The sequence below is a fragment of the Cygnus olor genome, chromosome 2 (genome assembly GCF_009769625.2).
Source record: "Cygnus olor isolate bCygOlo1 chromosome 2, bCygOlo1.pri.v2, whole genome shotgun sequence".
Classification (NCBI taxonomy): Eukaryota; Metazoa; Chordata; class Aves; order Anseriformes; family Anatidae; genus Cygnus; species Cygnus olor.
In genome coordinates, this window is record NC_049170.1 from 64,271,503 (window position 1) to 64,297,818 (window position 26,316).

A 26,316-nucleotide genomic window follows, 5' to 3' on the forward strand; every position below is an offset into this window, starting at 1 on the left:
AAATGCTTCACTAGGATATAACAATCTTATTAGGGGCCTGCTCTAATCAAACAGTATATGAAACCTCAATCTAAGAAATACACATTTATTCTTCTGATCCTGGACCATCCAGCCTTTTACCATCATAAACACAAGCCCAAGGTATAACTGAGTCTGGCTTGTGTGTTTAAAGAGCTATGACGTCTCACACTGGACATACATGCAAAACATCTGCTGGGTAACTTGCATGTCAAGCATTTATAACCACCTTGCTGAAGCATGAAATCAAGCCAGAAATAATAGGCTTGTCTACTCTGATAAATAAGACATGCCATTTCCAGAGGGAATACACATAGTTTAAAAAGAAATTTGATTACCATATCCGAAGTTCTGGATGTAGAAAAAAGACCTTTCCTGAGAAACAGGACAAGAATCAATAGAAGCTTGAATTTGTGTCATTTGCTGTTCTCTGGAGAACTCTGCTTATTGAACACCATGTGCCAGGAGGGCTTTCAACATCCAAAAATAATCCTGCACTCATTTATCAAAAATTCTGATGATTAAAAATAATGCAGTCTCACAGAAATACAACCTCCCCTCCAGAAACAAGAAACTTAATTGCTTTGCACTTTCACATGAAAACCTGTCACGCAGATGTGCGTCATTAAGGATAAAACCATTTCTTCAGCAAAGGTACCTGTAACCTTAATGTCTGCATAGTCCTATTGGGACATGTAGCCACATACAATAGAAGCAACTGGGTGCTGAGCTTCCTGCCAATTTCAAGGGAAATTAGAAATCAGGATTCCTTTACAAAATCAGCCTCAGTGCTTTGCTGAAACAGGACCTATAGAGTAAGGGCAGATAGGAAACCAAAATAAATAACATATTCTGAGCTCTTCTCCTGTTTCAGCATCACCTAAAGTCAGGAAAGAATTTAAAAGTTACAGTAGCAACAAAAACAACAAACAAACACACCAATACCACCACAAACCCACAACCACCACAGGGGGAAAAATGGAAGGAAACTGATCTAACTTTTCAAAGCAGTGATATGTTCATTAGTTATTTGTCTGTACCATTTTGATATCAGTAAGTGAAAATAACAGGGAAATCTGAGGCAGTTTTGTTTCTGTAGAGTCGTTACGCCTATTAAAGTTTTCAAGCTTGTATTTCATTTTCAAGTAAGGAACTGGAGTTCCACTTGACTACAGAAAAAACAACTGGCAGCTGCGAGACACAAAGATAGTTTCCCAGCTGCCATCCCCTTTTCCTGCACAGTACATCTTGGAAGGCAGAGTAAGCAATTCATCAAGAGTAAGACTGCATCACATAGTTATGAAACAGCAATTACATAAATAATTCTAAGAGATGGTTAAGAATATTTTAACCAACATTACAAGCCTTTATTTTATTTCTCCTATTGTAGAAACCAAAGAGGAGTACCTTTTTTTTTCCCTGATATCCAATTATCATGATGTTTTGTAAAAACTGGACAGCCAAAGCCTTTAGGCAACTATGGAAGTTCAACGTAAATAAGCTTTATTGTCATGAGCAAGAAAAACATCTTGAGAGATTCTTGAATACTCTAAGAAAGTTTTTCAAGTTATGACATTTTCCCTGAAGATAGGGAACAAAGCTCTACTTGAAGGTGTCAACTCTCGTTCGCTGCAGATGGAATCTTTATGCAGTTGGAGTCTTTTTATACCCAAAGGACGGGAGAGGTACATGGGAGAGGTTGGACTGCATCCAACACCAACTAGTTAGTCATTAGGAGCAGTTAGAGGTTCCCTTGAGGTCTCCTCCAGCTTCTACAATCCTAGTTAGGAAACTATTTATTCAAGACAAAAAAAAAAAAAAAAGTAACTCATTCAGCCTAATTCTTTCCCATTCCAGTCTGGCTTCCATTTAACATGAGAGACAGCTTCAAAGGACAGAAGCATTTGAAGTAGGATTGCAGAATTCCCTTTCAGCTAGTAGAAACTTATCAACTCTCTTATCCATCCTGTCAGCCTCTTGAGCTAGCCCATCAGCAGCCTCAAGTGGCCTGCCAAAAGCCAAAGTCAGAATAGCAAAGGAGAATAAAGCTGCAGATTCCCACCAGAGAAACACAGTCCCAAGGTGCTCCTCGCCCCCCATAGTTCCAGAGAGCATGGTTGTTCTTCCTTACAAATGCTTGTTAGATCAGGACATGCTTGTGCCTCTTTCCTGTACTTTTCTCTTCCTTTGTCCTTCTCTTTCCCTTCTGTTTTAATACGCCCCTATACTTCACTTTGGTCTCTTTCTTTTCCATCGGTTTCACCAGAAAAGAGCCAGTAGCAGGGGTGCACAGCACCTCTTTCAGTTGTTACTATACAACTAACAGTACAAGACATGTTGAAAGGGTAAGACAAAACCAATAATTTTGAGTCACTAAGCAGATTGATTTCAAGTCATTTTTAGCAAATTTCTTAATACACTCATTGTTAGTCTCCTCTAGCAAATAACACATTCTTGGATTGACCTTGTATCTCATGAAGTCAATTAAAACACAAGTGCGTAATTTTCTTTGTCATGGTAAAATAAAAATAATAATAATCATCATCATCATAATCTACCTAGCCTACAAGATTAGCAAAAAAAAAAAAAAGTCCAAAACCTAGATCAATATTAATTTTCCTTACAAATAACATCCATCATTTTAATGACCAAAACAGAACTTAAAATCTAACCCTCTTTTCATAATTGTTTCTTTCTTTCACTCCTGACAACAAAAGTAAATTTGTACTTTATTTTGGTGGTAGTAATTTTGCAACCAAATATAAACTAGAAGTCTGACACATTTGGTTAAAAAGGAAAGCAATCTTTGTCACAGGTTACATTAGCTCCACTAACCCCTGCTATCATTTTAGTGAATTAGCTCTGCTGTCTTTTGAACTTGTACAAGTGCAATTTAAGGTAAGATATGTTCCAATCTGTTTTGAAAAAAAATCTTCAGAAATACTTTAGTTTGTTTTAATAAACGAAAGAGCCTCCCTATTCAATTTCAACCTGTCAATATTGAAGATGACAATAAGTGAAATGGTTAAATCAGTAACAACAAAAACTTTTTTTTCTGAGGTCTGTTAAACCTCTGCATTTAAGGCGTACTCCAGCGTTTCTGTTGTTTTTGTGCAACTCCCACATGTACGAAAAGAAGAAAAATGTTGCAAATCATGGAAAAATCTTTTTCGAAACCATAGAACTTAGCTACAGGACTCAGGGGGCTAGAGTTTAGCTTGATAAACTCAGTAGATTTCATCTTAATAATTTCAATTTGTAAACTAACTAATTTCTCTTCCTTCCATACCCCCAAAGGAAACATGTCAGTGCTGTTTATGTTTCAAGAAATATATTATTACTCATTTTAATTTGTATTAAATCTAAACACTGATTTCTACTTTAACTGCATGGTATACGCACAAGAAGGTCACACTGTAACCAAGTGAACAATTGTCCACGTAATAAGCCTAATCCAATTTCGCTCCCATACAATTCAGTAACAGTTGGACTAGATCTTGTAATTAAAAATATTTGTAATTTTAAATAGCACTTAACTTCCATTTTCATGTACCTTTTTGACCAAGCAATCACCTAAATAACGTATCTGAAAAAGAGAAAGCACAACTCACCTTAAAAAACTTAAATTGTGGAAGCAAACTGGTACAAAATGCATAGCATTGATTACAAATTTACCTTTTTAATGAATGCCACAGAGAATGTATCCCACGATACAATCCCATGATCCATCAGCTCAACAAATGCAGTCAGTGTAAAGGACAACATATCTCCAAAGCTGCAAGAGACAGGAGTCATGACTACAGTTACCGGTAATGCAGCAGAGCAATGACCGAGGGAATAAAGCAGCAGGAAGCTTTCAGAAAGGCAGGAAAACAAAGCTAAACATGGACTAAGAGGTAGCAGAAGAGCAAGAGAGGCCATGCAAAAAATAGTCTCTTAAACAATTTTGCATGGACATCAAGAACGGCCATTTGGAAGAAGCGATTTTGCAAGAGAAGAACTAATCCCCAGGAAAACAACACTTGCAATGTTCAAGGAAATCAGATAGTCTGACTAAACTTCTCTTGTGGAATTTAGAGTTTTAAAAATAACAGAAGAAAAGAAATGAAGTTTTTCTTAGCAACTTCCAGAAATGCTCTTAGTTGAATGTCACACAAAGACACCGAGATATGGTACCTCTATCAGTTAGGTAGAAAGTTAGTGGTTTGTCTATTCATTTTCTTACAAGGAAACAAACATATTTTAAAAATGCTCCGGAAGAGAAATTGAGCAGTAATTTTGCAATAGTTAATGCCTCATTTTCCTTCTTTTAAACAAACAGATACACATTTTCAGGTTATCTATGGGCAACCATGTCAAATGGTCTGCAAAATTACATCCGCTCATCCAAGCCTGTATCTCAAATTGCTTAGGGTTTGCAGGCCACTATAGTGGATAATTACCTGTAAAATTGAGATTCAGCACTTCATATTAACTACGTTCAAAACTGGTTTAAACTCAACATAAAGAATATGCTTTTAAACTGACTAGCTAACACTGATCTTCCATGTTAAAATCAGCTTTTAAAGATTAGCTTCATTTCTATTTATATGCATGGTACCCAACAGTCAGCAGCCACAATGATTTCAAAGAAACCATTCAACAAGGTAACTACTCAATACAAGCAGCAGTACACAGAGCCCCAGATGAAGCAGAATTGCTTTTATGGGCACGCCAAAATGCCTGCAAGGTACTCTGCCACTAAGCCATTAACAGGCACAAGCATGCAATCAATCTAAACAGCATGAACAGTCCCACTGATTTTAATGCAGCAGTTTACCTAATAAAAAGACAAAATTAAAAACTGCCATATTGGAACTACAATGCTCAGTATGTTGGGAAACTGAGGCTAGTAGTATAGACATAGTTAAAAAATGTAACTGGTAATCCTTGGTGTGTGATTTGATCCCCTACTGTCCTACGCCAACCCAGCCCAAATTAGTGAACATCTGTGCAAACAGAAGATGTTTACTGCACCACAGAGGAATAAGGCAGAAAATCAGTTCTAACATAGCAATTCCAAATATCACTGTTTACTGGATTTGATACAATCTGCCATTAAGGGTGCATTTTGCCACCAAAATAAGCCCCATAGTGGCCCCTTCATTTAAGATAGCTCACCTTCCGCAACAGCCCTCTGCTAAAATGAAGCTTGACACTCTCGAAATTTTGTAAAGGAAAAAACAAAACACCCCCCAACACACACACAAAAAGTGTTCTTTTCCACAGTAAGGGTATCCACAGCGTCTTTGATTATTTATGAGAAAATGAAAAGGCTATACCAAAGAGCAAACAAGAAAAACACTGTCTTTAAAAAAAAAAATCCACTGAAATTCTACAAAGAATAGTTTGTTCAGCCATACATAATCTGGAAGTTGTTTTTTTGTTGTTGTTGTTTTGTTTTTTGGGGGGGGTGTTTGCTTGTTTTTTAATACTGCAATTTTTTTAGGAATTAAATTAGATTTAAAATGTCATCATCAGCATTCCAAATAACCAAGGATTTCATACAAAGAAAACAGTAAGACAGTGCAGGAAACAGAATCAACTCCAGTACTCATTCTCCCCAGTCCATTCCTTTTGTACACAATGGTTGTTTATTTATGTCCAAATAAAACTGCATCCCTCGGAATGGCTTTCTTTTAAAAACTTGTACCAAATTCCCATGGATCTTCATGTCAGAATACTTCAATGAATACGTGAAATTCTGTTATTTTATAAAGCTAGACTAAATTAGATACATATAAATAGGAAAAATATAAAAAAGTTTTATAAGTTAAAAGGAGATAAATTATCTGCTCAGTTTAATGCTGGGAGAAATATCCTTTTTTTTTTTTTTTTTTTTTTTTAACCTGGGCAGCCTGCTCTAAGGAACCTGCTTTGGCAGGGGGCTTGGACCCAATGATCTCTCGAGGTCCCTTCCAACCCCTACAATTCTGTGATCTTTATCTACCCTGGATTGCCCTATACATTTAAAAATTTAGTCAATGTACCTGTATTTAGTACATAAATATTCTTCCATAAAGTAACTGTAAATGAAAGCTAATGCCCATTAACAATCAGTATAGATCAGAGGGATTCCTTATTAAACCTGCATATGTATATTTTCCTTCAGAACAGTAGTAGTCAGAACTCAGTTCAATACAATTCCTTTATATTTAACAGTCTCATTCTTCTTGCCAAAACTATTCATTAATTCCACCAACTAATCCATTCTCCTGCACTGCTTTGGAGGCAAACTAGATTAATAGAGCTGGTATCACTGGTATTAACATATAAACCTGTTTTTAGTAGGCGTGACACTGATGCAATTGTTTGGGATCCAGACAATGAAAGTATTTTCATTTTAAAATGATGAGGCAGGCTGCCCCACTGGGTGTCACTCCTATTACGCTGTTTCAAACAGTTAATGAGAGTGAAGAGATGCAACATTGGGAGTAATCAAGCAGAAAGAAATACTCCAACTCCACATATTACACAGCACATATACATAGTATTTTTTAAAAATACCTATCTATCCATATGCATCTGCACACATGTATACACTAAGTAGCATCGCAAAAGTCAAAAGCCAGACTTAAAGGATAAGCATGAGGAATAGCACAGCTAGAGATGAAAGCAATCTCCAGGGTAACTAGCAAGATAAGGATTAAAGTAGTGGTGTTGATTCATTGTTATGTGTTTAAACACAAGCAGGCAGGTAGAAACAGACTTCCAAGCATTTCATTTTCTATCCACACATGCACAGACACACTGATACTATTGAGTGGCAGACAGAGTAGATGTAAGAAATTTCAAAGGAATCAAAGCTTGTTCATAAAATGTAGTCATCTTAGAAAATAAGCAGTAGGCACTGTTTAACTCAAAACCTCAGTATTTTAGTCATACAAAAAGTCTGAAAAATGATGGGGCCTTCTTCATAAAATCTTCCTGAGGAATGCACAACACAAGGCACGACAGTTCTGTAAATATCAAACTCTTGCCACGCTTGTGAAATGACCTAGTAGTTTGACGGTAATTCCTGACGAAGGTGCTTTTCAGTGCATGTCATTGCAGCAAGAGGGAAGAGTGATCAGAAATATGCACCGTGTAATTGCAATTTCACCTCTCACCACTGCTGACATTTTAATGATCTGTCTTATCAGGCAAGCTACTTGTACAATCCCTCTTCAGGGCTCTGGCTTGTAAGTGGCTTCCACTCGGGCAGCCAATCAAGTTTCCCATTCTCTGCTGTCTGGCTCCCCTCTTCTAACAACCATTGCAGGTATGGATGAGCTGATCACGAGGCCTTTCTCCTCACCCAAAACAGCTGACAGCAAAAGTTTCAGAAGAAGCAGAAAGCTGTGGTCTGTAAAGCTGTTGGCCATCCCAGCATGAGCCACTTCAGTGTGGATGCTCATGCCCTGACCCAAGGCCTGTTCATCTTGACCCACGGACAAACCTGCTGAAGAGCAAATCAACAGCTGTTTTTCATTTTATTTTTACATTATAGGCAAAGATCAGGTCAATGCCTGCTAATTTATGTTCCTAAGAATTTTCTGCTTTCTTACCTTTTTAAACTGAAGAAAAAAATCCATACATTTTGATATTACTCTTTCCTAAAAATAAAAAGAATGTGCATGTGACTCTGACCACCATGCCTGTCTCTCACCTGCCTGCATATTATTAATTATACATGCAAAACCATCTTTTTATCATGTGTAATTTTAATCCTCAGATGTATGTGTGTATGTAATCCTCAGATGTATGTATGGAGCGTCCCCCTGTACTCGGCTCTGGTGAGGCTGCACCTCGAGTAGTGTTCAGTTTTGGGCCCCTCGCTACAAGAAGGACATCGAGGTGCTCAAGAGAGTCCAGAGAAGGGCAACGAAGCTGGTGAGGGGTCTGGAGAACAAGTCTTACGAGGAGCGGCTGAGGGAGCTGGGATTGTTCAGCCTGAAGAGGAGGCGGCTCAGGGGCGACCTTATCACTCTCTACAGGTACATTAGAGGAGGCTGTAGCGAGGTGGGGGTTGGTCTATTCTCCCATGTGCCTGGTGACACGATGAGGGGGAATGTGCTAAAGTTGCACCAGGGGAGGTTTAGGTTGGATATCAGGAAGAACTTCTTTACTGAAAGGGCTGTTAGGCATTGGAATGGGCTGCCCAGGGAAGTGGTTGAGTCACCATCCCTGGAGGTCTTTAAGAGACGTTTAGATGTAGAGCTTAGTGATATGGTTTAGTGAAGGACTTGTTAGTGTTAGGTCATAGTTTGGACTAGGTGATCTTGGAGGTCTCTTCCAACCTAGACGATTCTGTGATTCTGTGAACTATGTCTGATATTTTGACATATTTAAATTGCCTAAAGCAATTTGGATTTCTTCTCAAATTAAATTAATGGGACTTGATCACTCAAATTCCATAGATATTTTTGAAAAAAAATCTCAATTCATGTTTACACACATTGAAATTAACATTGTATTGGTATAGAGGATGGAAAAATATTCATCTGTCCAAATGATTCTGTAAATCAAGATAATTAATCAGGGTAAGCTGTCATCAGGTCACAGAAAAATCAGTATGAGCTTTTACAAAGCTTGGTGGACTGTTTCATGTTTTACATGACAGAAGTTGCATAGGAAAAACTGGAAATTAACAGTTGCTTGTCCATCCTGACCAGGATCCTGCTACCAGCCCATTAGGACTAGAAGCCAAAGCCAGTATGCCTTCGCACAATGTTTTTCATAGACAAAACAGAATTGAAACTAACCGTGCAGAGGGAAGACAGCAAAGAAAAGAACTTGAACTGGGCAGGAGGCAAGAAGGGAGCTGCAGCCCACCACCAGCTGCAGGAGTTAAGGAAGTGGTTAACTTCCATCCAGCAACTGTGCTCAGCTGAGCACGCCTGACTTCATTGAGGTTAACATCAAAGAGAAAGAACAGCTTTGTAAGTCAGAGTTGTCAGGGATAAATGGCCACAAATAAATTTAAACAGAGCAGAATTTATCTAATCATAAGAGGACAAGTGCTCTGGAAAAATCATGGCAAGAACCTAAGCCTAAAATGAAGTCCAATGATACAGCAGGATGCTCTGTAAGCACAGCGTGATCAAGTACCTCTTTTATTGCTATGACTCTTCTTCACTGCTTCTACACTTCCTTGCTTCTCCAAGCTTTCCAAGAGTGAAGCTAAGGCACCATCACATCAAACTAGGAGCAATTCACACTTATTTGCTATCGCAGGGTAGCTGCTCCTATTTTTCTAGGTGATGACAGAAAGCACACTTAACTGGTACACTGCAATTGACAGATTATTTTTTGCAACGCGCCAAGCACCACTGAAGTATTTCTTTGTGGTACAGTTTCACCATGTTCATTATAAGGGATCAGCCCTACTGATTTTAAACCACTTGCATTCCAAAAAAACTGAAATAGCTTTGTAACCCTGGTATTGGCATTTCTCTAAGTTTGAAAATTAACTCTGTTTAAAAAAAAAAAAAAAGAAAGAAAGAAAGAAAGAAAACAGACTGTGAATTTAAAATAGAACGTTAACTATTCTTGAATAAATCCAGGTGTAGATACACTTACTATGGAGTAGGACTTAATCCACTTTTAAGTAAGTTAAGTAATTGTCAACATGAGAAAGTAGCCCAGAGGAGCTATTACACAGTGGTTCTTTGTGAAGATGTGATTAGAGTTACCTTTTCTCTTATTCCCCATCTTTTAAGTTCATGTTTTTGCTCATTTCATGGTAATTTCCCTAAAAAGATAAGCCTTCCTTAAGACTAGGAATAACTGTTTGCACAGGAATATCATCACTCCATTCCGCGTGATTTGACTACAATTCAGTACTACAGAAGAAAGGTCAATTGATACAGCTGTTCCACAGGGATTTTCTGGTTTTAATTTTTTTTAAACCCAAGCATTAGCCAACATGGGATAAATAAAATCTCAAAATAAAACAGGAAACTGTAATACTGAAAGAACAGACAAAAAGAAACTCACATTCTAGAAGAAGGATTTCCTTCAGTGGAGAAAGCTATTAAATATGCCCTCTCTGTGAAAATCAGGTTTTAATTAAATCAACTTCCCCAGGCTAGCATATGCAAGCTACCAGAGATAAAGTGAAATATTTGCACTTTATGAAATATCCCATCCTGTAAATTGAAAGTAAGTTTGTTTTGGTTTTTTTTAATTAGTATTTGGTTTCTTTAAAGTAACTGTTAATAAAGATAGCAGTTGGAAGCTGCAAAGTTTTAATGTTTAGTTTGTTATACCATGATCTGAGGTTATTTTTATAGTTTTTGTTTCATTGGACCTTCTCCCATTAATACATGGGTGAAAAATATTGAGGATGTTTGACAACTACAGTCATACAGCACTAGTGTAACCACTTTACCTTCAAAGGTTATGAACAGACCAGGTTCTGGAGCTACTAGTTTTATGTCTTGCCTGACAAGAGTCTGGTATCTTAGAACAAGTGCCAAACTCAAGGATTTGTTATTTTAATTGTATCGTTTCATGCACTACTGATAGAAATCAAAATATTGAACTGTGTGCCCTGATATAAGTTGAACCTTACAGTATCAGGATTTAACATTCAAATTTGGAATAAACTTTAGTCACATACACATTCTTTTCTACTGTATTCACTGATGTGCTGTATCTACACTGATCAGTAAGTATCCTCTTAAAGCGGGTAAGGCCTATTTCCCATGAGTAAACATAACTAAACTATGCCATAAATAATTAATTCAGATCATCAGTATAACCAGATCCTAAAACCAGGGCACAATGCAACTGTAGGTTAGTATTGTAGTAGTCTTGAGACTACTCAGAGGACAATCACATAATTTAATGTAGAGAAGCCTTCAGGATAACACAATTTGGAAGCAGACAGGTACTGAAGGAGTATAACTACTCTTCCACAAAAGAAAGAAAGAAACAAAAAAAAACTACTTTCACATCAATGAGGGACAAAAACCCACCACCTAAATGCACAGAAGGTATCTCAGCATGGTTGATGCTGTGAAGAATTCTGAAAGCCTCATGACATTTTAATTATTTTCCTCAGAATCTGAGCTTTTCTACTAAGAAACAAGTTATTCTGTATTAGGTTGAGAAAGAGAATGTAGAGGAAGGATTTAAGCTTCCTGCCACATTTATTCTTACTGTTTAATATATTAGGCAATGATTTAATAAATGTTTCAGAATTTGTTTTGCAGCAGCTTTGTGAAAGCATGATTCAGCGTGGATTTGGATGGGGACTTGTATTTCCTGCATGATAAATCACATCAGAGTGATGTACAATTAATCGATTAATTATTCTTTTGCTTGCTTAGTTTTTAGCTACATTTGACATGACAAATTTGCAAGTCAACCGAGATACTATAGAACATCTCTTGCGGTCCCAGTTTATTAAAGCCTATGAAGTGTGTGTTTAACTTGAAGCACGGAGAAGAATCACATTCAAAATCATTAGGGCAACAAGCATGCTTCACAAGTTTCTGATAAGAAGTCCTTTACTATATTACAGTCTCCCTTTATGCAGTTATCTGAAATAATTAGCACTAACTGGGACCAGCAAATAACAGGAATCCAAAGTGGCATGATCTCTTTTATCCACTAATCTCAACAATTAGAATTGCCTACTATTGATCATATAAATCACACAAATTTAAGAGAGGAACATGGAGAAGGCAGGGAAACAATTTGATTGCTCAAGTTTTTTTTTTAAAAAGCGCGTTTTTTTTAGGAATAGTAGAAGCCCCCTGCAGAAGTTACAGAAACAAAGCACCCGTTCCACAAGCAAAGCAAAAAAAGGCTCCATCAGATACTATTAATAGGTATCAAAGAGCAGAAAACAGAGGTTGAAGATTGGCTTAATGAATATGCACAGACACTTTTACATATAAAGATTAGCGCAAGGGCCTGAATTCAGTCATGCAAAAGAAGAGGAAGTGTGCAAGGTGATGATCTAATCAGGTTCTTACCAGGGCTTCATTATCTTCTGCAATTTCTGATATCGTCTGTAAAATTAAAACTTGCATGTGAGGAGAGACACTTTAAAACATCTGTATGCTAATTACCTATGCATACACACACACACAAAATTCATAGTCTAATTCATAAAATTCCAAAGACAGACACACAGTAGCAGGCAGTAAGTTACTAACAATTTGCTGTGAACAGAAACAGTTCAGTATCTGTTAAAGGAAAGTACATTCAAAGTTAATTTCAAATATTTGTTCAGAATATTTCTGTTAACAAAAAAGCAAAATAGAATAGATAATTGATAAGGTGAAAACATTAAACATTTCTCTTAACCATTAAAGCATTCCTAGGCATCCTAAATTATTTAAGTATTTGTATAAAATAAGTCTTTGGTAGAAAACAACAAAGGTTTACACATTAGGCATTTTCTGTCTCATTCCTATGACATGTAATCACTTGTCTAACAAATTTATTTACTTTCAGTCTCCATTACTAATACTGAGGTCAAAGTCGTCAGCATGGTTGAAAGTTGTTGCTTAGCTAGAACCAACACAGACCGAAATCCTGATCTTCTGATGTCAGTGACAAGTTTTCCATCGACTTCAAAGGCAAACAAAAATTACCTTGGCTTTTCAACCATGGAGGTGTATTTACTCAACAGCTCAAAACCACCTCATGCCAGCTCAATGACAACTACGGTCCAGTGGTCTGATTCCAACAAAGTGTGTAAACTCTCCTGCTACCTTTGTTGCTTTTTAATTCACAGCCTGATGGACATGCCTAGACCCAAAGTGCTGAATCAACCCACTTGAGAAAGACAATGACCTGCTTACAGAAATGTAACTTACTGTTTCAGATGTCAGCAGGTTCACCTACATAACTAGCTTTCAGCATCATGCTGTCACTTTCCTAGTAGCTTCCAAAGCACTTGGTTCCTAGCTGTGGCAAGAGGTTTAATGTATACCAGTTAAAAGCTTTTTTATTTAGACATTTCCTGTGTGTTTTTTTTTGTTTGTTTTGTTTTGTTTTCCCTGAGATATAGGGCTGTGCACCCTCAGTGAACAAGAAGCTTTGGCATCATATTACTATATATTCAAGAAACTAGAAGTCAAATATTAAGGGGGGGGGGGGGGGGGGGGGGGAAGCAATAAGCACATTTGAAAGCTGTAGTCCACTAATCACAATTTGCAAGTCACCTTCCTGGTAATAACTGGCTTCAGAACTGCTGGTTATGCTACTAAGGAAACCAAAATAAAGACACAATCAATGGTAAAAATCGCATCCAACACAAGTAACTGTTGTTTTTTTTTTTGTAAAATATCACTTGAACCAAGGGGGGGGGAAAAAAAGTCAGTCTCCTACTTAGCCCCTTCCTATGTCCCCTAAATCTGTTTCACAGGCTTCTTTCAGAGGTTTGGCTGGGCAGACTAGTGCCCAACAGGAAAACAAGGAGGTTCCTCCTTCCTCCCTGTCCCCTTCTGCCCAGGTCTTCCCTTTTGCACTCGCCGTTCTGCTCTCAACAGCTCACACTCCAGTCTCTCCAACTATTGATTCAACTTGCTCTCCCAGAACTCGATTAGATTATTTTCTTTTCTTTTGGTACAGCAGTGACTCCTCCTACCTTGCATTTTGCATTCTTTTTATGCATAAACAATGTTGTGCTTTCTACTTAGACTGCTTGAATTTATGTAGTGTCTTTTCAGGAAGAAGGACCAGCCTCAGACAGAGCAGCTTTAGGGCTGGCTTGTGTAATCTCAAGTGCAGAAAACACAAAGACCACATTACAGTGACAGCAGTTTGGCATCATTCAGCGCTAGCTGTGAGCTGAAATATTCACGCCTGAAGAGAATGATGGAACAGGTTATCCTGTATCTAGGCACAGAATAAGCCATAGCCAGGCTCAAATTAAAACTATGACGGGATTTTTTTGTTGTTGGATTTCATGGCTTTGTTTTTTTCTGCTGCCCCAGCTACCTGTGTAGCCAGCAGTAATAAGCAAACAAAAAGCATCTGGAGGATCAGACAGTTGTAAGAAGGGGAGAAAGTTACCCTTAATATGCTTTTACTAGCAGAAAAGCTCAAAGCATTTCCTACAGTAGGAGAGCCCATCTTCAGCAGAACATCCCTTCCTGTGCTTCTGCCAACACAGTGAGCTGCAGGAGACTGGGCTAAACTGTAACAAGCACACAAAAAAAAACACAACAAAAGCATTTTGTCAGTTCCCAAATGTGTGTGGATCCAAGCAACCTTACGCAGCACATGCCAGCAAAACCTCTTAGCATCCTTCTGAGCTGAGCGGCAAGTAAATTTGAAATTGGTGATGTGTCTTTTTGACATCGAAGAGAAGAATGAGTGGCATTTGCATACCGGTAGCATTTCAAGAGGCAGGCTCAATTTTGCCAGAGATTTTTCACAACAGGATGTAATCAGGTGCATTTTCTGCATGACTAAACCCAGGGATTAAAGAACAAATATCTTAATCCCAGAACAAAACATTTAGACAGTGACTTTCTTAGCATTTGCAGGACCCTTACCCACCTAGAGTTAACTGGTAATTAGTTAATTTGAGAAGAAGATAAGCAATATAAAACAACTTTTTTTTTTTTTTTTTTTTAGAAAAATATTGAGAAAATTAAATTATACAGATCTTTTCTGGTGAAGCAAATTTTGACTTGAGAGGAAAAATAACCATCATATTAGAGCAAACAATTTCTATTAATCTCTGTTGCCTGAATGTCTGACAAGAGCAGCAGTCAATCAATGACACCAAGTGTTGCAGTGACATTGTACAGTATGGTTACAGATGCACTTCTTTCACCACTGAACAGGTGGAGGCTGTTATCAAAAGAAGCACATACTATTTTCATCCTATCAATCATCAAAGCAAACGCCTATAACCTGGTATTAACAGCAATACTGCTCATGTTCACCCACAGAGCATGTTAAAGTTAACACTCAAGGAGTAATCGAGCTAACTCTTCCAGCAAGTCAGCCTGGAAAGGAACAAGTACAATCTACCACCTCCATTAGTTTTCCTCTTTTTGTGTGCATATATATGTATAAACACACACACACACACACCTGCTGTTTCTCCTGGAGGGCTGGCTGTAGTAGCAACCAGACAGTTCTGTAAAAACACTTCCTGGGTGAGTTACCCCAGGCACGGTCAAAAATGCTGAAAATCTTAGTGATCTAGTCTAGACACCATAATTAGCCAGATACCTATATAAATATATATATATTATTTTTTTTTTAAGAAGCTGTCCCTCAGTTGCACTTGCACAGATGGGAATAAAACCATGGCCAAACATTATGAGGGCAAATTAACTAGCGTTTGTGAAAGGTTCAGATACTGTAGTGGTGAAAGCCGTAAAAACAGATAGCAACTTTAATACAGGGAGAAATCACAAAACAAATGCCAACATAATGCAGAGTAAACATTAACGACAAGTTACTGGTTTAGACATTTTGCTGCCACAATATTTTCCCTGTCTGGCCTTAAAGGAATTTTGTGATACATTTCTGGCTGAATCCCAAGGAACAGCAGTGCCCTTTGGACCTCCCCAAGCCATACAGACCTAAACTTGCCCAAAGTGCACCGTAGGTTGTGTCAAGAGTGGCTTCCAGCAGCGACCATATTAGCAAGGACCTAACTGGGTCAACTCCTACATGTTCACATGCAAAAATTGCTGTACAATAACCTACGATCTCCAAGTCCTGATCACAGCTGGGATAACGTGCACTGCACAATAAAGGCTTGTCTGAACTGGAGAAAACTACTAAAAATTTTGTCCCATTGAGGTAGCCAGTGCAGACCCACTGGAGTTAGAAATGCAAAGAGCTAAAGTAGTCATATCACTCACCGCAACCCATGTTTCTGAGCCTGCACTGTTTAAATATTTGCAGAGCTGGACAAAAACACCAGAGGATAAAAGCTTCCCATTCTGCATGGCCCTGGCCATGGCCATTATTGGCAAAGGTAGAAGATGCGAATAAGAACTTCCTCCTGCATGTAACAAAACACTGACTGGATGATGGATGAAGGACCAGCTAACCACAGTAAATCTGTACTTGGACACTGTTTTTCAGGCACTCACAAGGATAGCCCACGGTCTGGATAATAGGCAGCATTTAGGAATCACAAGACAAATACACAGGAGTGCATTTTTCTAGATTCTGTCTGTATCAGGTGTGGTGATCACATAAATGAAGTCTGGCTAACACCTGTGGTGAGGGTTTGAAATATATTCTTTAGATGAAATCTGCAAAATGATTTTTAATGCGTGCAGCAGCACTCCCACTCCTCACAGCCATGGCAATACTCCACAGTCACCACAGCTTGAGAGAAAAACTCTGTAAAAGTTGCAGAAGTGGAGATTTTACACTTTACGTCTGATTTTTGCTATTTCTTTGAATACTATATTTTCATATGGATTTTTTAAAAATGAGTTTTGTCTAGCACTTGGTACTCCGAAGAATTTTGGAAACATAAATCTGCCTTAGAATTACTCTCTTTAATGGCATTTTACAAAAGTGGTTGCCAAACCAAAACCAATAATGCTGTCTCCTCTCCTCTCCCTTGTTCCTGTCAACAGGGTGTTCATATCAATACTTAACTGGGGTCATTTAAATGCTAATATTCTTAAGCGCAGGCCAAGTAAGAAGAACTCCAGAACGAAAGCATCTAGGATGAGGGGAGAGCAGGCAGCAGCAAGTCTCCCCCTTTTTCCTCCAAAAGTGTGATCTTCAGTGGTTCATTCTCCTGTCATTACCATCTCCACAGTGAAAGAACTGGATTAGCTGATTTTTATAAACTGTTCTATATTTCTGTCTTACAGACAACAGGTCACACGCTCCTGACATTATAGAAGCACTAAGAAATGAAGATTGCACAAAGCCCCTGTTGGACACGAATTGATGTTGGCAGCAATGTCAGATTAAGTAATCTATGCTTCCAGGTGAAGATTCACAGGAACGGCTGAGCCTGACAGCCCAGTGCTGTCAGAATAAATAAATAAATAAAATTATTTTCCTCCCTTCATTGGCTGGTTTATTTTCTGCCAGATTAGCAATATGAATTTGCTCACTAAGGAGTCAGATGAACACTGGAGCTGACCAAGTGTTGAGATGACCAAAAAGAAGAGCATGGACTATGCAGCCAGCAGCAGGGAAGGGTGGAAAAGAAGTACTTTATTCAGCAAAGACCTACTAGTTTAGTACTGTGCACATCTGAAAAAACTCATTTTCCATTTATCCAATCAGTTGTGCTTGTATAACTGCTTTCTGGGGCAACACGGTGAGCTCATCAATGAAGGAGCTGAACTGGGTTGTGGAATGTTGTATTAAAAGTAGCCTTTATTGTCACTTTTAATAATCTAGACAAGTTTTCCAGTCCAGATTGCGATAAATATTATTGGCATAACTCTTCAAACAAAGAAGGACAGAAACAAGAGGCTGTGAGCAAAGGCAGCTTAAGTGTTTTCACAGCAGTACTGAAATACTCATCAGACTGAGATGGAAAAAAAAACATTAGCAGGTATTTGAGCAATTGTCCCAAAAAGTGTTTTAAAGTTGGAGTAATTCCAAACCAATCTGTCTTCAGTTTTCCACTGGGCTGGTATACAGTATTATCTCTGTAAGACAAGCCAAGAGCTAGTATTTCACTGAACAATACAATTTGTCCTTAAAGGATGCACAAATGCCATCTCAGAGACTTCCAGCTGTAGAGCAGCCAACTCCACAACTACACATGTTCAATAGAAGACTCCTCTCAGTTAAGAGGTAAAAAAAGAAAAAAAAAACATACAAATACATGTTTGTTGAGAAGTTTGTATAACTCTGATCTAGCTACGTTTATTATTTCCAGTAGGAAGACAAAATTGAACAGCCACCACAACTTGAAGCAAGTTTTTCATCTCTGATCTGCCCATAAAACAGTTGCATGTCCCTTAAAATTAAAACCAGACAATCTGTAACCGTGTCTGAGCAGCATCAACCAGCACGCTCCTGTGACACTGCTGTGCTACAATAAAGCTACTCAGCACAGCCACATCTATGAAGCAGACCTCTGAAGAACTCCCTGCCCAACAGCAACAGAAACAATTCTGCTTACTGCGAAGGCAGCTAGGCTTTGCATAGTCTCAGCTTTTTGGCAAAAGCTATCTGTGATTTCAGCCAAATGACAAGTGACAGAGACAGTGATACTGCCAGTTAAACAAAACAAAACAAAACAAAAAAAACCCTGAAAATTCTACAAGCGGTCTTCCTTTTTTTTCCTCCCAGTCATGAGATTATTTTTACTGATAATGACAAAAATAAATTCAGATTCCTTTTAACTCTTTACAGCTTTCATTATTTATGGTCTGTGACTTGTATTTTCCTTTTCTTATAGGGACTTTACAAAAACTATCAGTTGGGTTCTTTTTTCCCTTTTAAGGAAGGCTGAGAGTCTGTCCCAGTCACACAACTCATCTGACATGTCAAGGAAAAAATCCACTACATCTTTACCAGTCTTCTGTAACATCAGAATGACTGCCTATACAGCCATATTTTTTTTTCCAAAAATATTAATTCTGGACTAGACTACGGAATAGATCTCTGAGTGAGTGAACTACATTATCTCAGATAGGGTAGCAAGGAGACATGACTATTTCTTCCAGTTTGGCCTCTAGCATTGCTTTCCTTCTGCCTTTTTTTATTTTTATTTTTATTTTTTTTTTAGCATATTGCACTCTGTGGGGGAAGAGAGCAGAAGAAACCCATCCCCACACTTCCCTTTTACGCTGTCCATACATCCAACCAGACTGACATTATATTCAAATTCCCTTAACTAGGCACAAACTGGGCTTCAAATGTAAAAACAGTGCTAGAAGTGCTATGGAAATCCCTTTCTGAAGAAGTCTCTTAAAAGGAAAAAAACTTTGTGTATGCACACACACACCTCTTTGGTGATAACAGAAGCACCAAGTATAAGAAATGATTCGGCATCATGGATAATTACAAAATAGAATCATCATTTACTTGCTCTTCATGACCTAACTTGTCTTGTAGCTTCTACTATTATTTATAGGTCACCTGAACCACAAAAATAAACCTTAAAAACAACTTCTTGTTGTTGTTTAATAAGAAACTCACAGCATATTCTGGAAGCAAGAATGAGCCTAAAGGAAAACCAGCCATAAGCCACCTCAAACAGCAGGACTGAGATAGGTAAGGACAGTTTCTAAGACATGTTGCATCTCTGCTAATATAAATATATCAATATTGACAAGATTCTTTCCCAGCTTCACTAGAGTCCCATGCATCTTACAATCCATTCACCAGCAACCCCTATGGCTTTGTCCCAGCACACACCATGCCTACAGTTTCTCTGCTCTAAGCAGCAGGCACTCGAGGAGATCTGGCGCAAATTATGGTAACTACATGTAATATTAAAATCAAAATAATATTGAAATAATAATATTTCTTGAAATAATAATAAAAATTCAAAAGACCTCTCTTAATTTGTTATTTTTCAAGCTATACTATCATCAGAAACTGGAAAGGCTTTTTTTTTTAATGCATTTTATTTTTCTTCAACATTCAGGGATATAGCATACAGGAAGTTAGATAAGAAACATTGCTAGCTCTTGTCAACTTTTTGTATTACTACTTCTTTCCATCACCAGCAAAATGAAGCAGAGGTAACTAGAAACCCAGGACTTTACATTCCCTTGCCCTGACCACTATACTTTTACAAGCATCAGCTTCACTAAAATAACGAGTAAGTAGCACAATAAATAAAGCCAAGTATAAATACAGCATGTGCCTTTTCCTTGGTGAAAGCTGTAGCTGGAGTCTTGCTTTCCAGAGGCTGCCCACTAAAATTTAGTTACAGACTCAAATTATAACTTAAGAGCTGCCCCTAACATGAGCTCCACATGCAAAGAAAACCTCAGAGCAAACTTATACTGAGCATGATGGTACTTTTAATGAGCGCTGTTTGCCCCTTTGGGGAATATAGAGAATAAAGCCTGAATTAACAAAATTCATCAATTTCTAGCACAGCTGCACCACACCATGAACAGAGGCCCCACTCAGCCTGGGCTCTACCCACCACAGGGCTGTACCTCAGCTGTATTAACCCACGGGCGGCCAGGAAAGCACCCAGGGGAGCTCCACGCAGAGCAGCACCAGACTCACAGCGTGTGTCCCATTCCCCGTGGCCCCCCATAGGCTTCACGCCAATCTTTGGGCCTGGGCTCCTATATCAGAGCATAAAGAAGGGTGTTGCGGGGGAATGAACAGGATGGACAGACCACATGCTCTTTCTGCACCCACTCACTCCCACTTCCCCTCTTTCTTCTGCAAGTCTCAAAATGAGCAAAAGCTGACTGTGCAAAACCAAAGTGGATATTTCTCAAACAAGTTAACGAGCTGGATTGGCTTTGTGAAGCATCCAGACACCAGACCCAATTCAAGGAAGACAGCAGAACTGGGCTGCAAAGCAGGGGTTAGCACACAAAGAATGGGAGAAGAGGACAGGGAGCTGGACCATCTCATAGCAGCATCAAATCATTCGGGTTCCTCAGCTGTACGGTTGGATTGTAGACTTGTTCAAGCCAGGCTGGCCCAACAACAATAACTCAAAGGTGGGTAAGGTAACTCCACATTAAAGACACATGGCCCATCAAAGAAGTTTCCAGCCTTCCCTCAAACTTCTGGCTCCTTCCTCCTCCAACACATCCCACCCCAACGTTATGCTAACATAACTGTTTGAGGAGGTCAACCTACGGACACTGAAATGATCAGAGTTAAAAATACCACCAAGTGGCAAGTACTAGGAAGAGGAAGAGAAGGGAAGAGAGCTTTTTGGCGACCTGTTCAGCAGCACAGCCCCCAAGGCCATGCAGTTGAAGGGGCAGGCCCGGTATGGGAGCTAATGGCAAGGAGACCTTCAGCCAGGTTGGCCAGTTCAACCAGCATCTTGTGGGATGTCTCATGAATGGCATTGCAGAGAGTCCAAGGAAAAGCAGGACTAGAGAACATCTGAGAACATTTTACTGACTCCAGTTGGTTTTCCTTGACAGATTAGGGAACTCAAAGTGCTGTCAGTCCTTGTTGTCCCACTCTCTCCTCCATATATTTCCTCTTCTCCCCCTCCCCAACACCCACCCCCTCCCCAACACCCCCCAACACACACTTTGTTCACTCACGGGACATTTTGAAAAGTTGTTTTTCTACAATAATCAAGTTTAAAAAAAAATCTCTATTATTAATGATTCTTCCCCACAAGTACTTTGTCTGTTGGCTTAGTGTGTTGAAACAACAAGAAGCCCAATGAGTGACAGACCCTGAAGTAGGAGGTCAGGATCAATAGCTTGAAGTCAGACCCGAAAGGGAAGCAGCAGCACCACAGCAGGTTTAGTTTGTTGAGTCTCTTGATGTTAGAATTTGCTCCTTTCATTAAATCTCAAGTTCTGTTAAACATGTGTTTATCAGACAGTGATGCACAGCATAAAAGTAGAAGGGAATGCATGGTGTAGCACAGATGTCCTTGCTTTACAAAGTCCCTTCACTAAGGGAGACTTGGAAAAAAACAGAAATACAGGTTGTCTAGATTGATAAATATGAAGAAGACTGCAGTAAATACTGAGTGTTCATCAACATGTGAAGATGCTGGAAATATTTAGTATGAATCTTTGCTCAATGCCTAAACTAGACAGTGTTTCTCCCCACAGGAAGAAACTGTGAGAAATAGATTAGACAGGTAGATCAATCAATGCCTCTTTGGTGATACATTACACCAGTTACAAAAGAAGAAGCTGAAATTCCTCCAAAGGAAAGCCACTTAAAAAAATAAAAAAAAATGCAATGGGACTCTGCTCATATGTCCAGTCTACAAGCCTGCCATGTGGTCTGAAAACTTGTGCCCTCAGACATGAATTATTACCAGGGTGTAAATTGCTGAGCATTTCTTTCAGCAGCAGTGCCGGCTTAAGTAATTTCCCCTCCCAGAAAACAGTTAACTATTAAACCAGACCAGTATGGTACAGCTTGGCCCAGCTCTCAGCTACAAAGCAATAGTACAGGCACATCTGAAGGGTGAGGAGGACACTTGCTTTAGCCTTGATGAAGCTAAAAGCAGTGCTTTAAAAAAAAAAAAAAGTGAACGTTCCTTGTCTGTTTCAATACAAAATAAAGAGCTTTAGCTTAAATACCTTTCACAGTGTAGAAGGTAAACCATTTAACTAAATCCATGACAAAATAAGCTACAGAGGCAGTGACTTTTAAATTGATTGTGATCTTCCTAGGCACATACAAGCATGACCATTCCGTAAATTTTTTAATTAGTTCAGTGGGAAGTGGTGGATAGAACTGTGTTTATACTTTTACATTAACTTAAACCTATCTTTAGTTTTAATTTATTTTGGTCCTTAAAGAAAAAGTATATGAATATAAGATGATTTGACTAATATATTAAAAAAGTTTTCTATTTATTAAAGTGACATAATATATGCCACAGATCACGTCACTGCAAAAAAATAAAGACCATAAACCCAAAATACTGAAGATAAAACCATGACATACAGGAACTCCAGTATACCACTGAAGTTAGGCAATGGAGATTCAAAGTCCAACAGACCATTAGCCACATAATAGGCTAATCAGCAAGAGTATACACATTCTCCAATCTAAGGATTACTAGATTCTAAGAAGGTTTTTTGGTTGGTTGGTTGTTTTTTGTTTGCTTGCTTTTGAAAATTCACAGTACATTTTGCATGGGATCATCACAGATGATACCATTTCAAAGGCCACTTACTGCTTTTGCTTTACTCCCTAAATTACTTACTTTCTTGAACCTGAGGGAACACAAGCACATTTGAGAGTGGATCTAAAATGATTTCAGCAATTGACTTCTGATGCCTAGTCCACAAGACTGAACATCCCCAAGGAATGTGGAGGGGTACCTTCAGCATGTTTATTTTCTCTCAGCAAAGGGTGTGGGAACTGTTGACTCCTCATATGTAGTAGAGGTTGACACTGACTGCAAAGCGCTAAAAACTCCGACTGGAATTCAAAAACCTACTTGAAACAGTAACTTAAAACATAATTTAATAGTGCAATAATCCAGTTGATATATTTGTTGTTGTAGCATCCACATTAAGAAAAGGGAAACTCATTCAGTACCACAGTCCAAAATTTCAGCAGTGGTTAAAATCGTTAAGATGTTCTGGTAAAGAATACAAGTATTTTCAGAGATAACTTCTCAATTTCAAAAAGCCATTGTCATTTGACAAACCTCTGCCAGAACTGAAACAGTAAAAATGAAAATAAAATGCAAGCACTAGATTTTGCCATTACATGTTCTACAATGTTTTGAAAAACATTGAATTTAAAACACAGTTTTCATGTGACATCACTTAAATATCAGCCTTTTAATAAACTATCAATGATTTATCTAAATTCTAATGGGAAAGGGAGAAACTATGACCACGGTCTTCCTCAAAATTTTGTAGCATGGAGGGTTACTTGTGACATTGCTCACTCCCCTTTCCCACCATTCCATTGTTCGGGAAAACTAAAAATACATAATATATTCTCATTGATAATGGATATACTATCCTAGCAGCAGAGAACCGTTTAGATTTGACACTTTGTTATCTTAGTAGTTGTAGAAATACTTCAGGCACTCAGAAAGACAGTCTATCCATACACCATATGGGAGAAACATCACAATTTAAGCAGAATACTTACTCTGTGCCACTTTCAACCATTTGCGTTAGGAGAGAAATGCCATCTAGGTTTATAAATTCTTGGGCAAAAGTAACATCCCGTGAATAGTTTGCTAAGTCTTTCAGTGCTTCTAACTTTGCATCCATACTAGAAGATTGGATCCTTTCATGGAGCTGCTGTGCATTTTGAGCCTGAAAGAAAAAGCATACAAAACAAAACCAAAAGAACTTACGTTACAATGACTATAACAAATAAAATGTTAGCGCAAACAGGAACCATGGCCATGTTTAATATTAATGATACTTAACATTTACATTCTCTGAAATGTTCAAGTAGCTCAAATGCACATTACTTTTACAAAATTATATTACTCATGTATTACTCCTCCATTATGTATAATTATTTGGATTGTTGCAGAATCATAAATTGAGCAATGGATAGACATCCCATTGTGGCAGTCAAAATGCAAGCATTACAAAATACAGCCTTTGGCTTGAAAAGTTAGTGTGTCATATCAATAAAAGTAAAAATGGAATAAAACAAATCACATCAGACAGTATCAGTATAGTAATGACAACATTTTTTTTTTCCTGGCAACACTTCCTTGGTTTAAGCATTTCTCATGACCTTTATTAATAAAGACCATGTACTGTCCTAAACAGGTTATGTCAAAAGAGCCCAATATCAAGCCTTCTGTTCCTTCCTCCTTCTCTTCTCTTCCACTTGCTCTCAATCAATTCAAAAACCCATATTCTCTCTAAAAAAAGCATAGGAATGATTACTTCCCACATACTATATTGCCACTCATACATCTTTGTGTTAATTCAATACCGCATCGATGAGGCTACTCTGACCATTAACACTTTAAATACAGGATGAGGAGACAGCAATATCCAAACATAACACCAATGATTAAAGAAAAAAAAAAGCTAAGGGGATATATAAGTAAAGCATATTAAATTATGAATTTGTCCTTCTGTTTAGCTGTACAAATACTTTACATCTCGCAGTTTCAATCTGATGCTTTCACTTACCTAAACACAATTCCCAAAAGCATTAGTTAATAGCTAGCCAGTACTTCTCTTAGAAAAAGAATTCTCCTCATTATATGCAAATACTTGCTTTTTTTTTTTTTTTTTCTCCAAAATTCACTTCTTACCTGCACTGAATGAAAAGTAAATAAGAAGTTATGTGCCATTGTGCCGTTAGGATTAGGAAACCAGATTAATGGTAAATTCTGTTCAGTGTTACTTTCTCTGAGGTTTTGTTTATTCTTTCTCAGCAAGAGAAGAAAAATAAGAAAAAAAAAAGGCTGCGCTGACAGACAATTTTCTGTTCGAGTAATGAATATACTCTTCACAGAGATGGTCGTCTCTGCACATGAAGGTCCTCAGATAGTAGACATTTTTAATGGAAGTGAACATTTAAATTGAGAACAGAGGAAAAAGTAAAACTACTGTGTTATAGATGAAGTTTCCTATCAACATAATCTTAACTGCTTCACAAACATTAACAAATTAAATGTCCCAGTATCCCAGTATCCTCTGAGAAAAAAAAATGTTACTTCCCCTTTTTTTTTTTTTTTAAACAAAGAAAAAAAGGAATGTATGGTCGACACTCAGGTTTTCCCAGAACCTTTCTACTTAAGAGAAGCATGTACAGGGAGGAAATACTTTCTAGTTAATATAACTGTGGTTAACATCTTCAACTAAGACAGTATTGAAGATAAATAGAATATACTTTATTTTGGCGGGTTTCTATGCCTTAAGCATTAGGTGGTATAGCCATAGCAGTTACATTATCTATAAAAGGCACAATCCTGTCATCCAAAACACCCTTTTGCCACCATAAATTACCTACTCTCAATTGGCTTGAGCTGTAGTAGAGAAACAATGACTTATATCTTCTCTCTGTAATGGACAATGGCTGTCTGAATGGTAATAATATACATATATATATATATATATATATATATTCTCTCAAACATAAGCAGCTGGTAGACTAAAATGTGCCAAATGTGCCAAAGCCTATGGAAGAAATAAAAACAGATCCCGTTAACTTCCAACATCCAGGATGGCCACAAAATAATTCCTCCAAACCATCTCCTTCTTTGGAGTACGCAAAGGAAATTTTGATAAAATGCTATTGTACAATTAGCTACAAAAATTCCAAGCAATCACTACTACCGCATGAACTGAAAGTTCAACAGCCATCTCCTACCTCATCAAAAAAGCCCTACATTAAGCTTGATCTTCTCAGGACTCCCTGGTATAACAAGTGAGGAAGATCCAGAGAAGCAACGTATCCTCAAAATATTACTCTTTCTCAGAATGCATGCAATGTCTGAATTCTCACCTACCTCAGAAAAGAAGCACTTTGGAAAGTCTTCAGTATCAACCTAGGAGCTACATTCCCCTGACTTTGGAAATAATTGCTTAAATCATTTTGCTCATTAAGGTCTGCCATCTGCCATGATTCTGGGAGTTTAGTACCCCTACTCCCCTCACTGTCTGAAGGCTACAACCCTACCATCTCTCCATGGGAAGCAGGTCTTCTTCTGAAGGCTTCTGGACCCCG

The 26,316-nt window shown here is 38.1% G+C and overlaps 1 protein-coding gene across 14 annotated transcripts in view; it reads right to left on the reverse strand.

Annotated features, from left to right (window-relative positions):
- Positions 1–26,316, reverse strand: part of ELMO1 (engulfment and cell motility 1) — a 310,022-nt gene that overhangs the window by 197,548 nt on the left and 86,158 nt on the right. For 10 of the 14 annotated variants that reach the window (XM_040545678.1, XM_040545686.1, XM_040545688.1 and 7 more), the window contains 4 exons: positions 23,761–23,930; positions 12,024–12,059; positions 3,694–3,793; positions 3,572–3,604 (listed from right to left, as the gene is read on the reverse strand). In XM_040545678.1, the coding sequence (XP_040401612.1) occupies positions 3,572–3,604; positions 3,694–3,793; positions 12,024–12,059; positions 23,761–23,930 (339 nt within the window). The remainder of the gene's footprint in view (positions 1–3,571; positions 3,605–3,693; positions 3,794–12,023; positions 12,060–23,760; positions 23,931–26,316) is intronic. The other 4 variants (XM_040545682.1, XM_040545683.1, XM_040545684.1 and 1 more) reach the window with 1 other exon arrangement.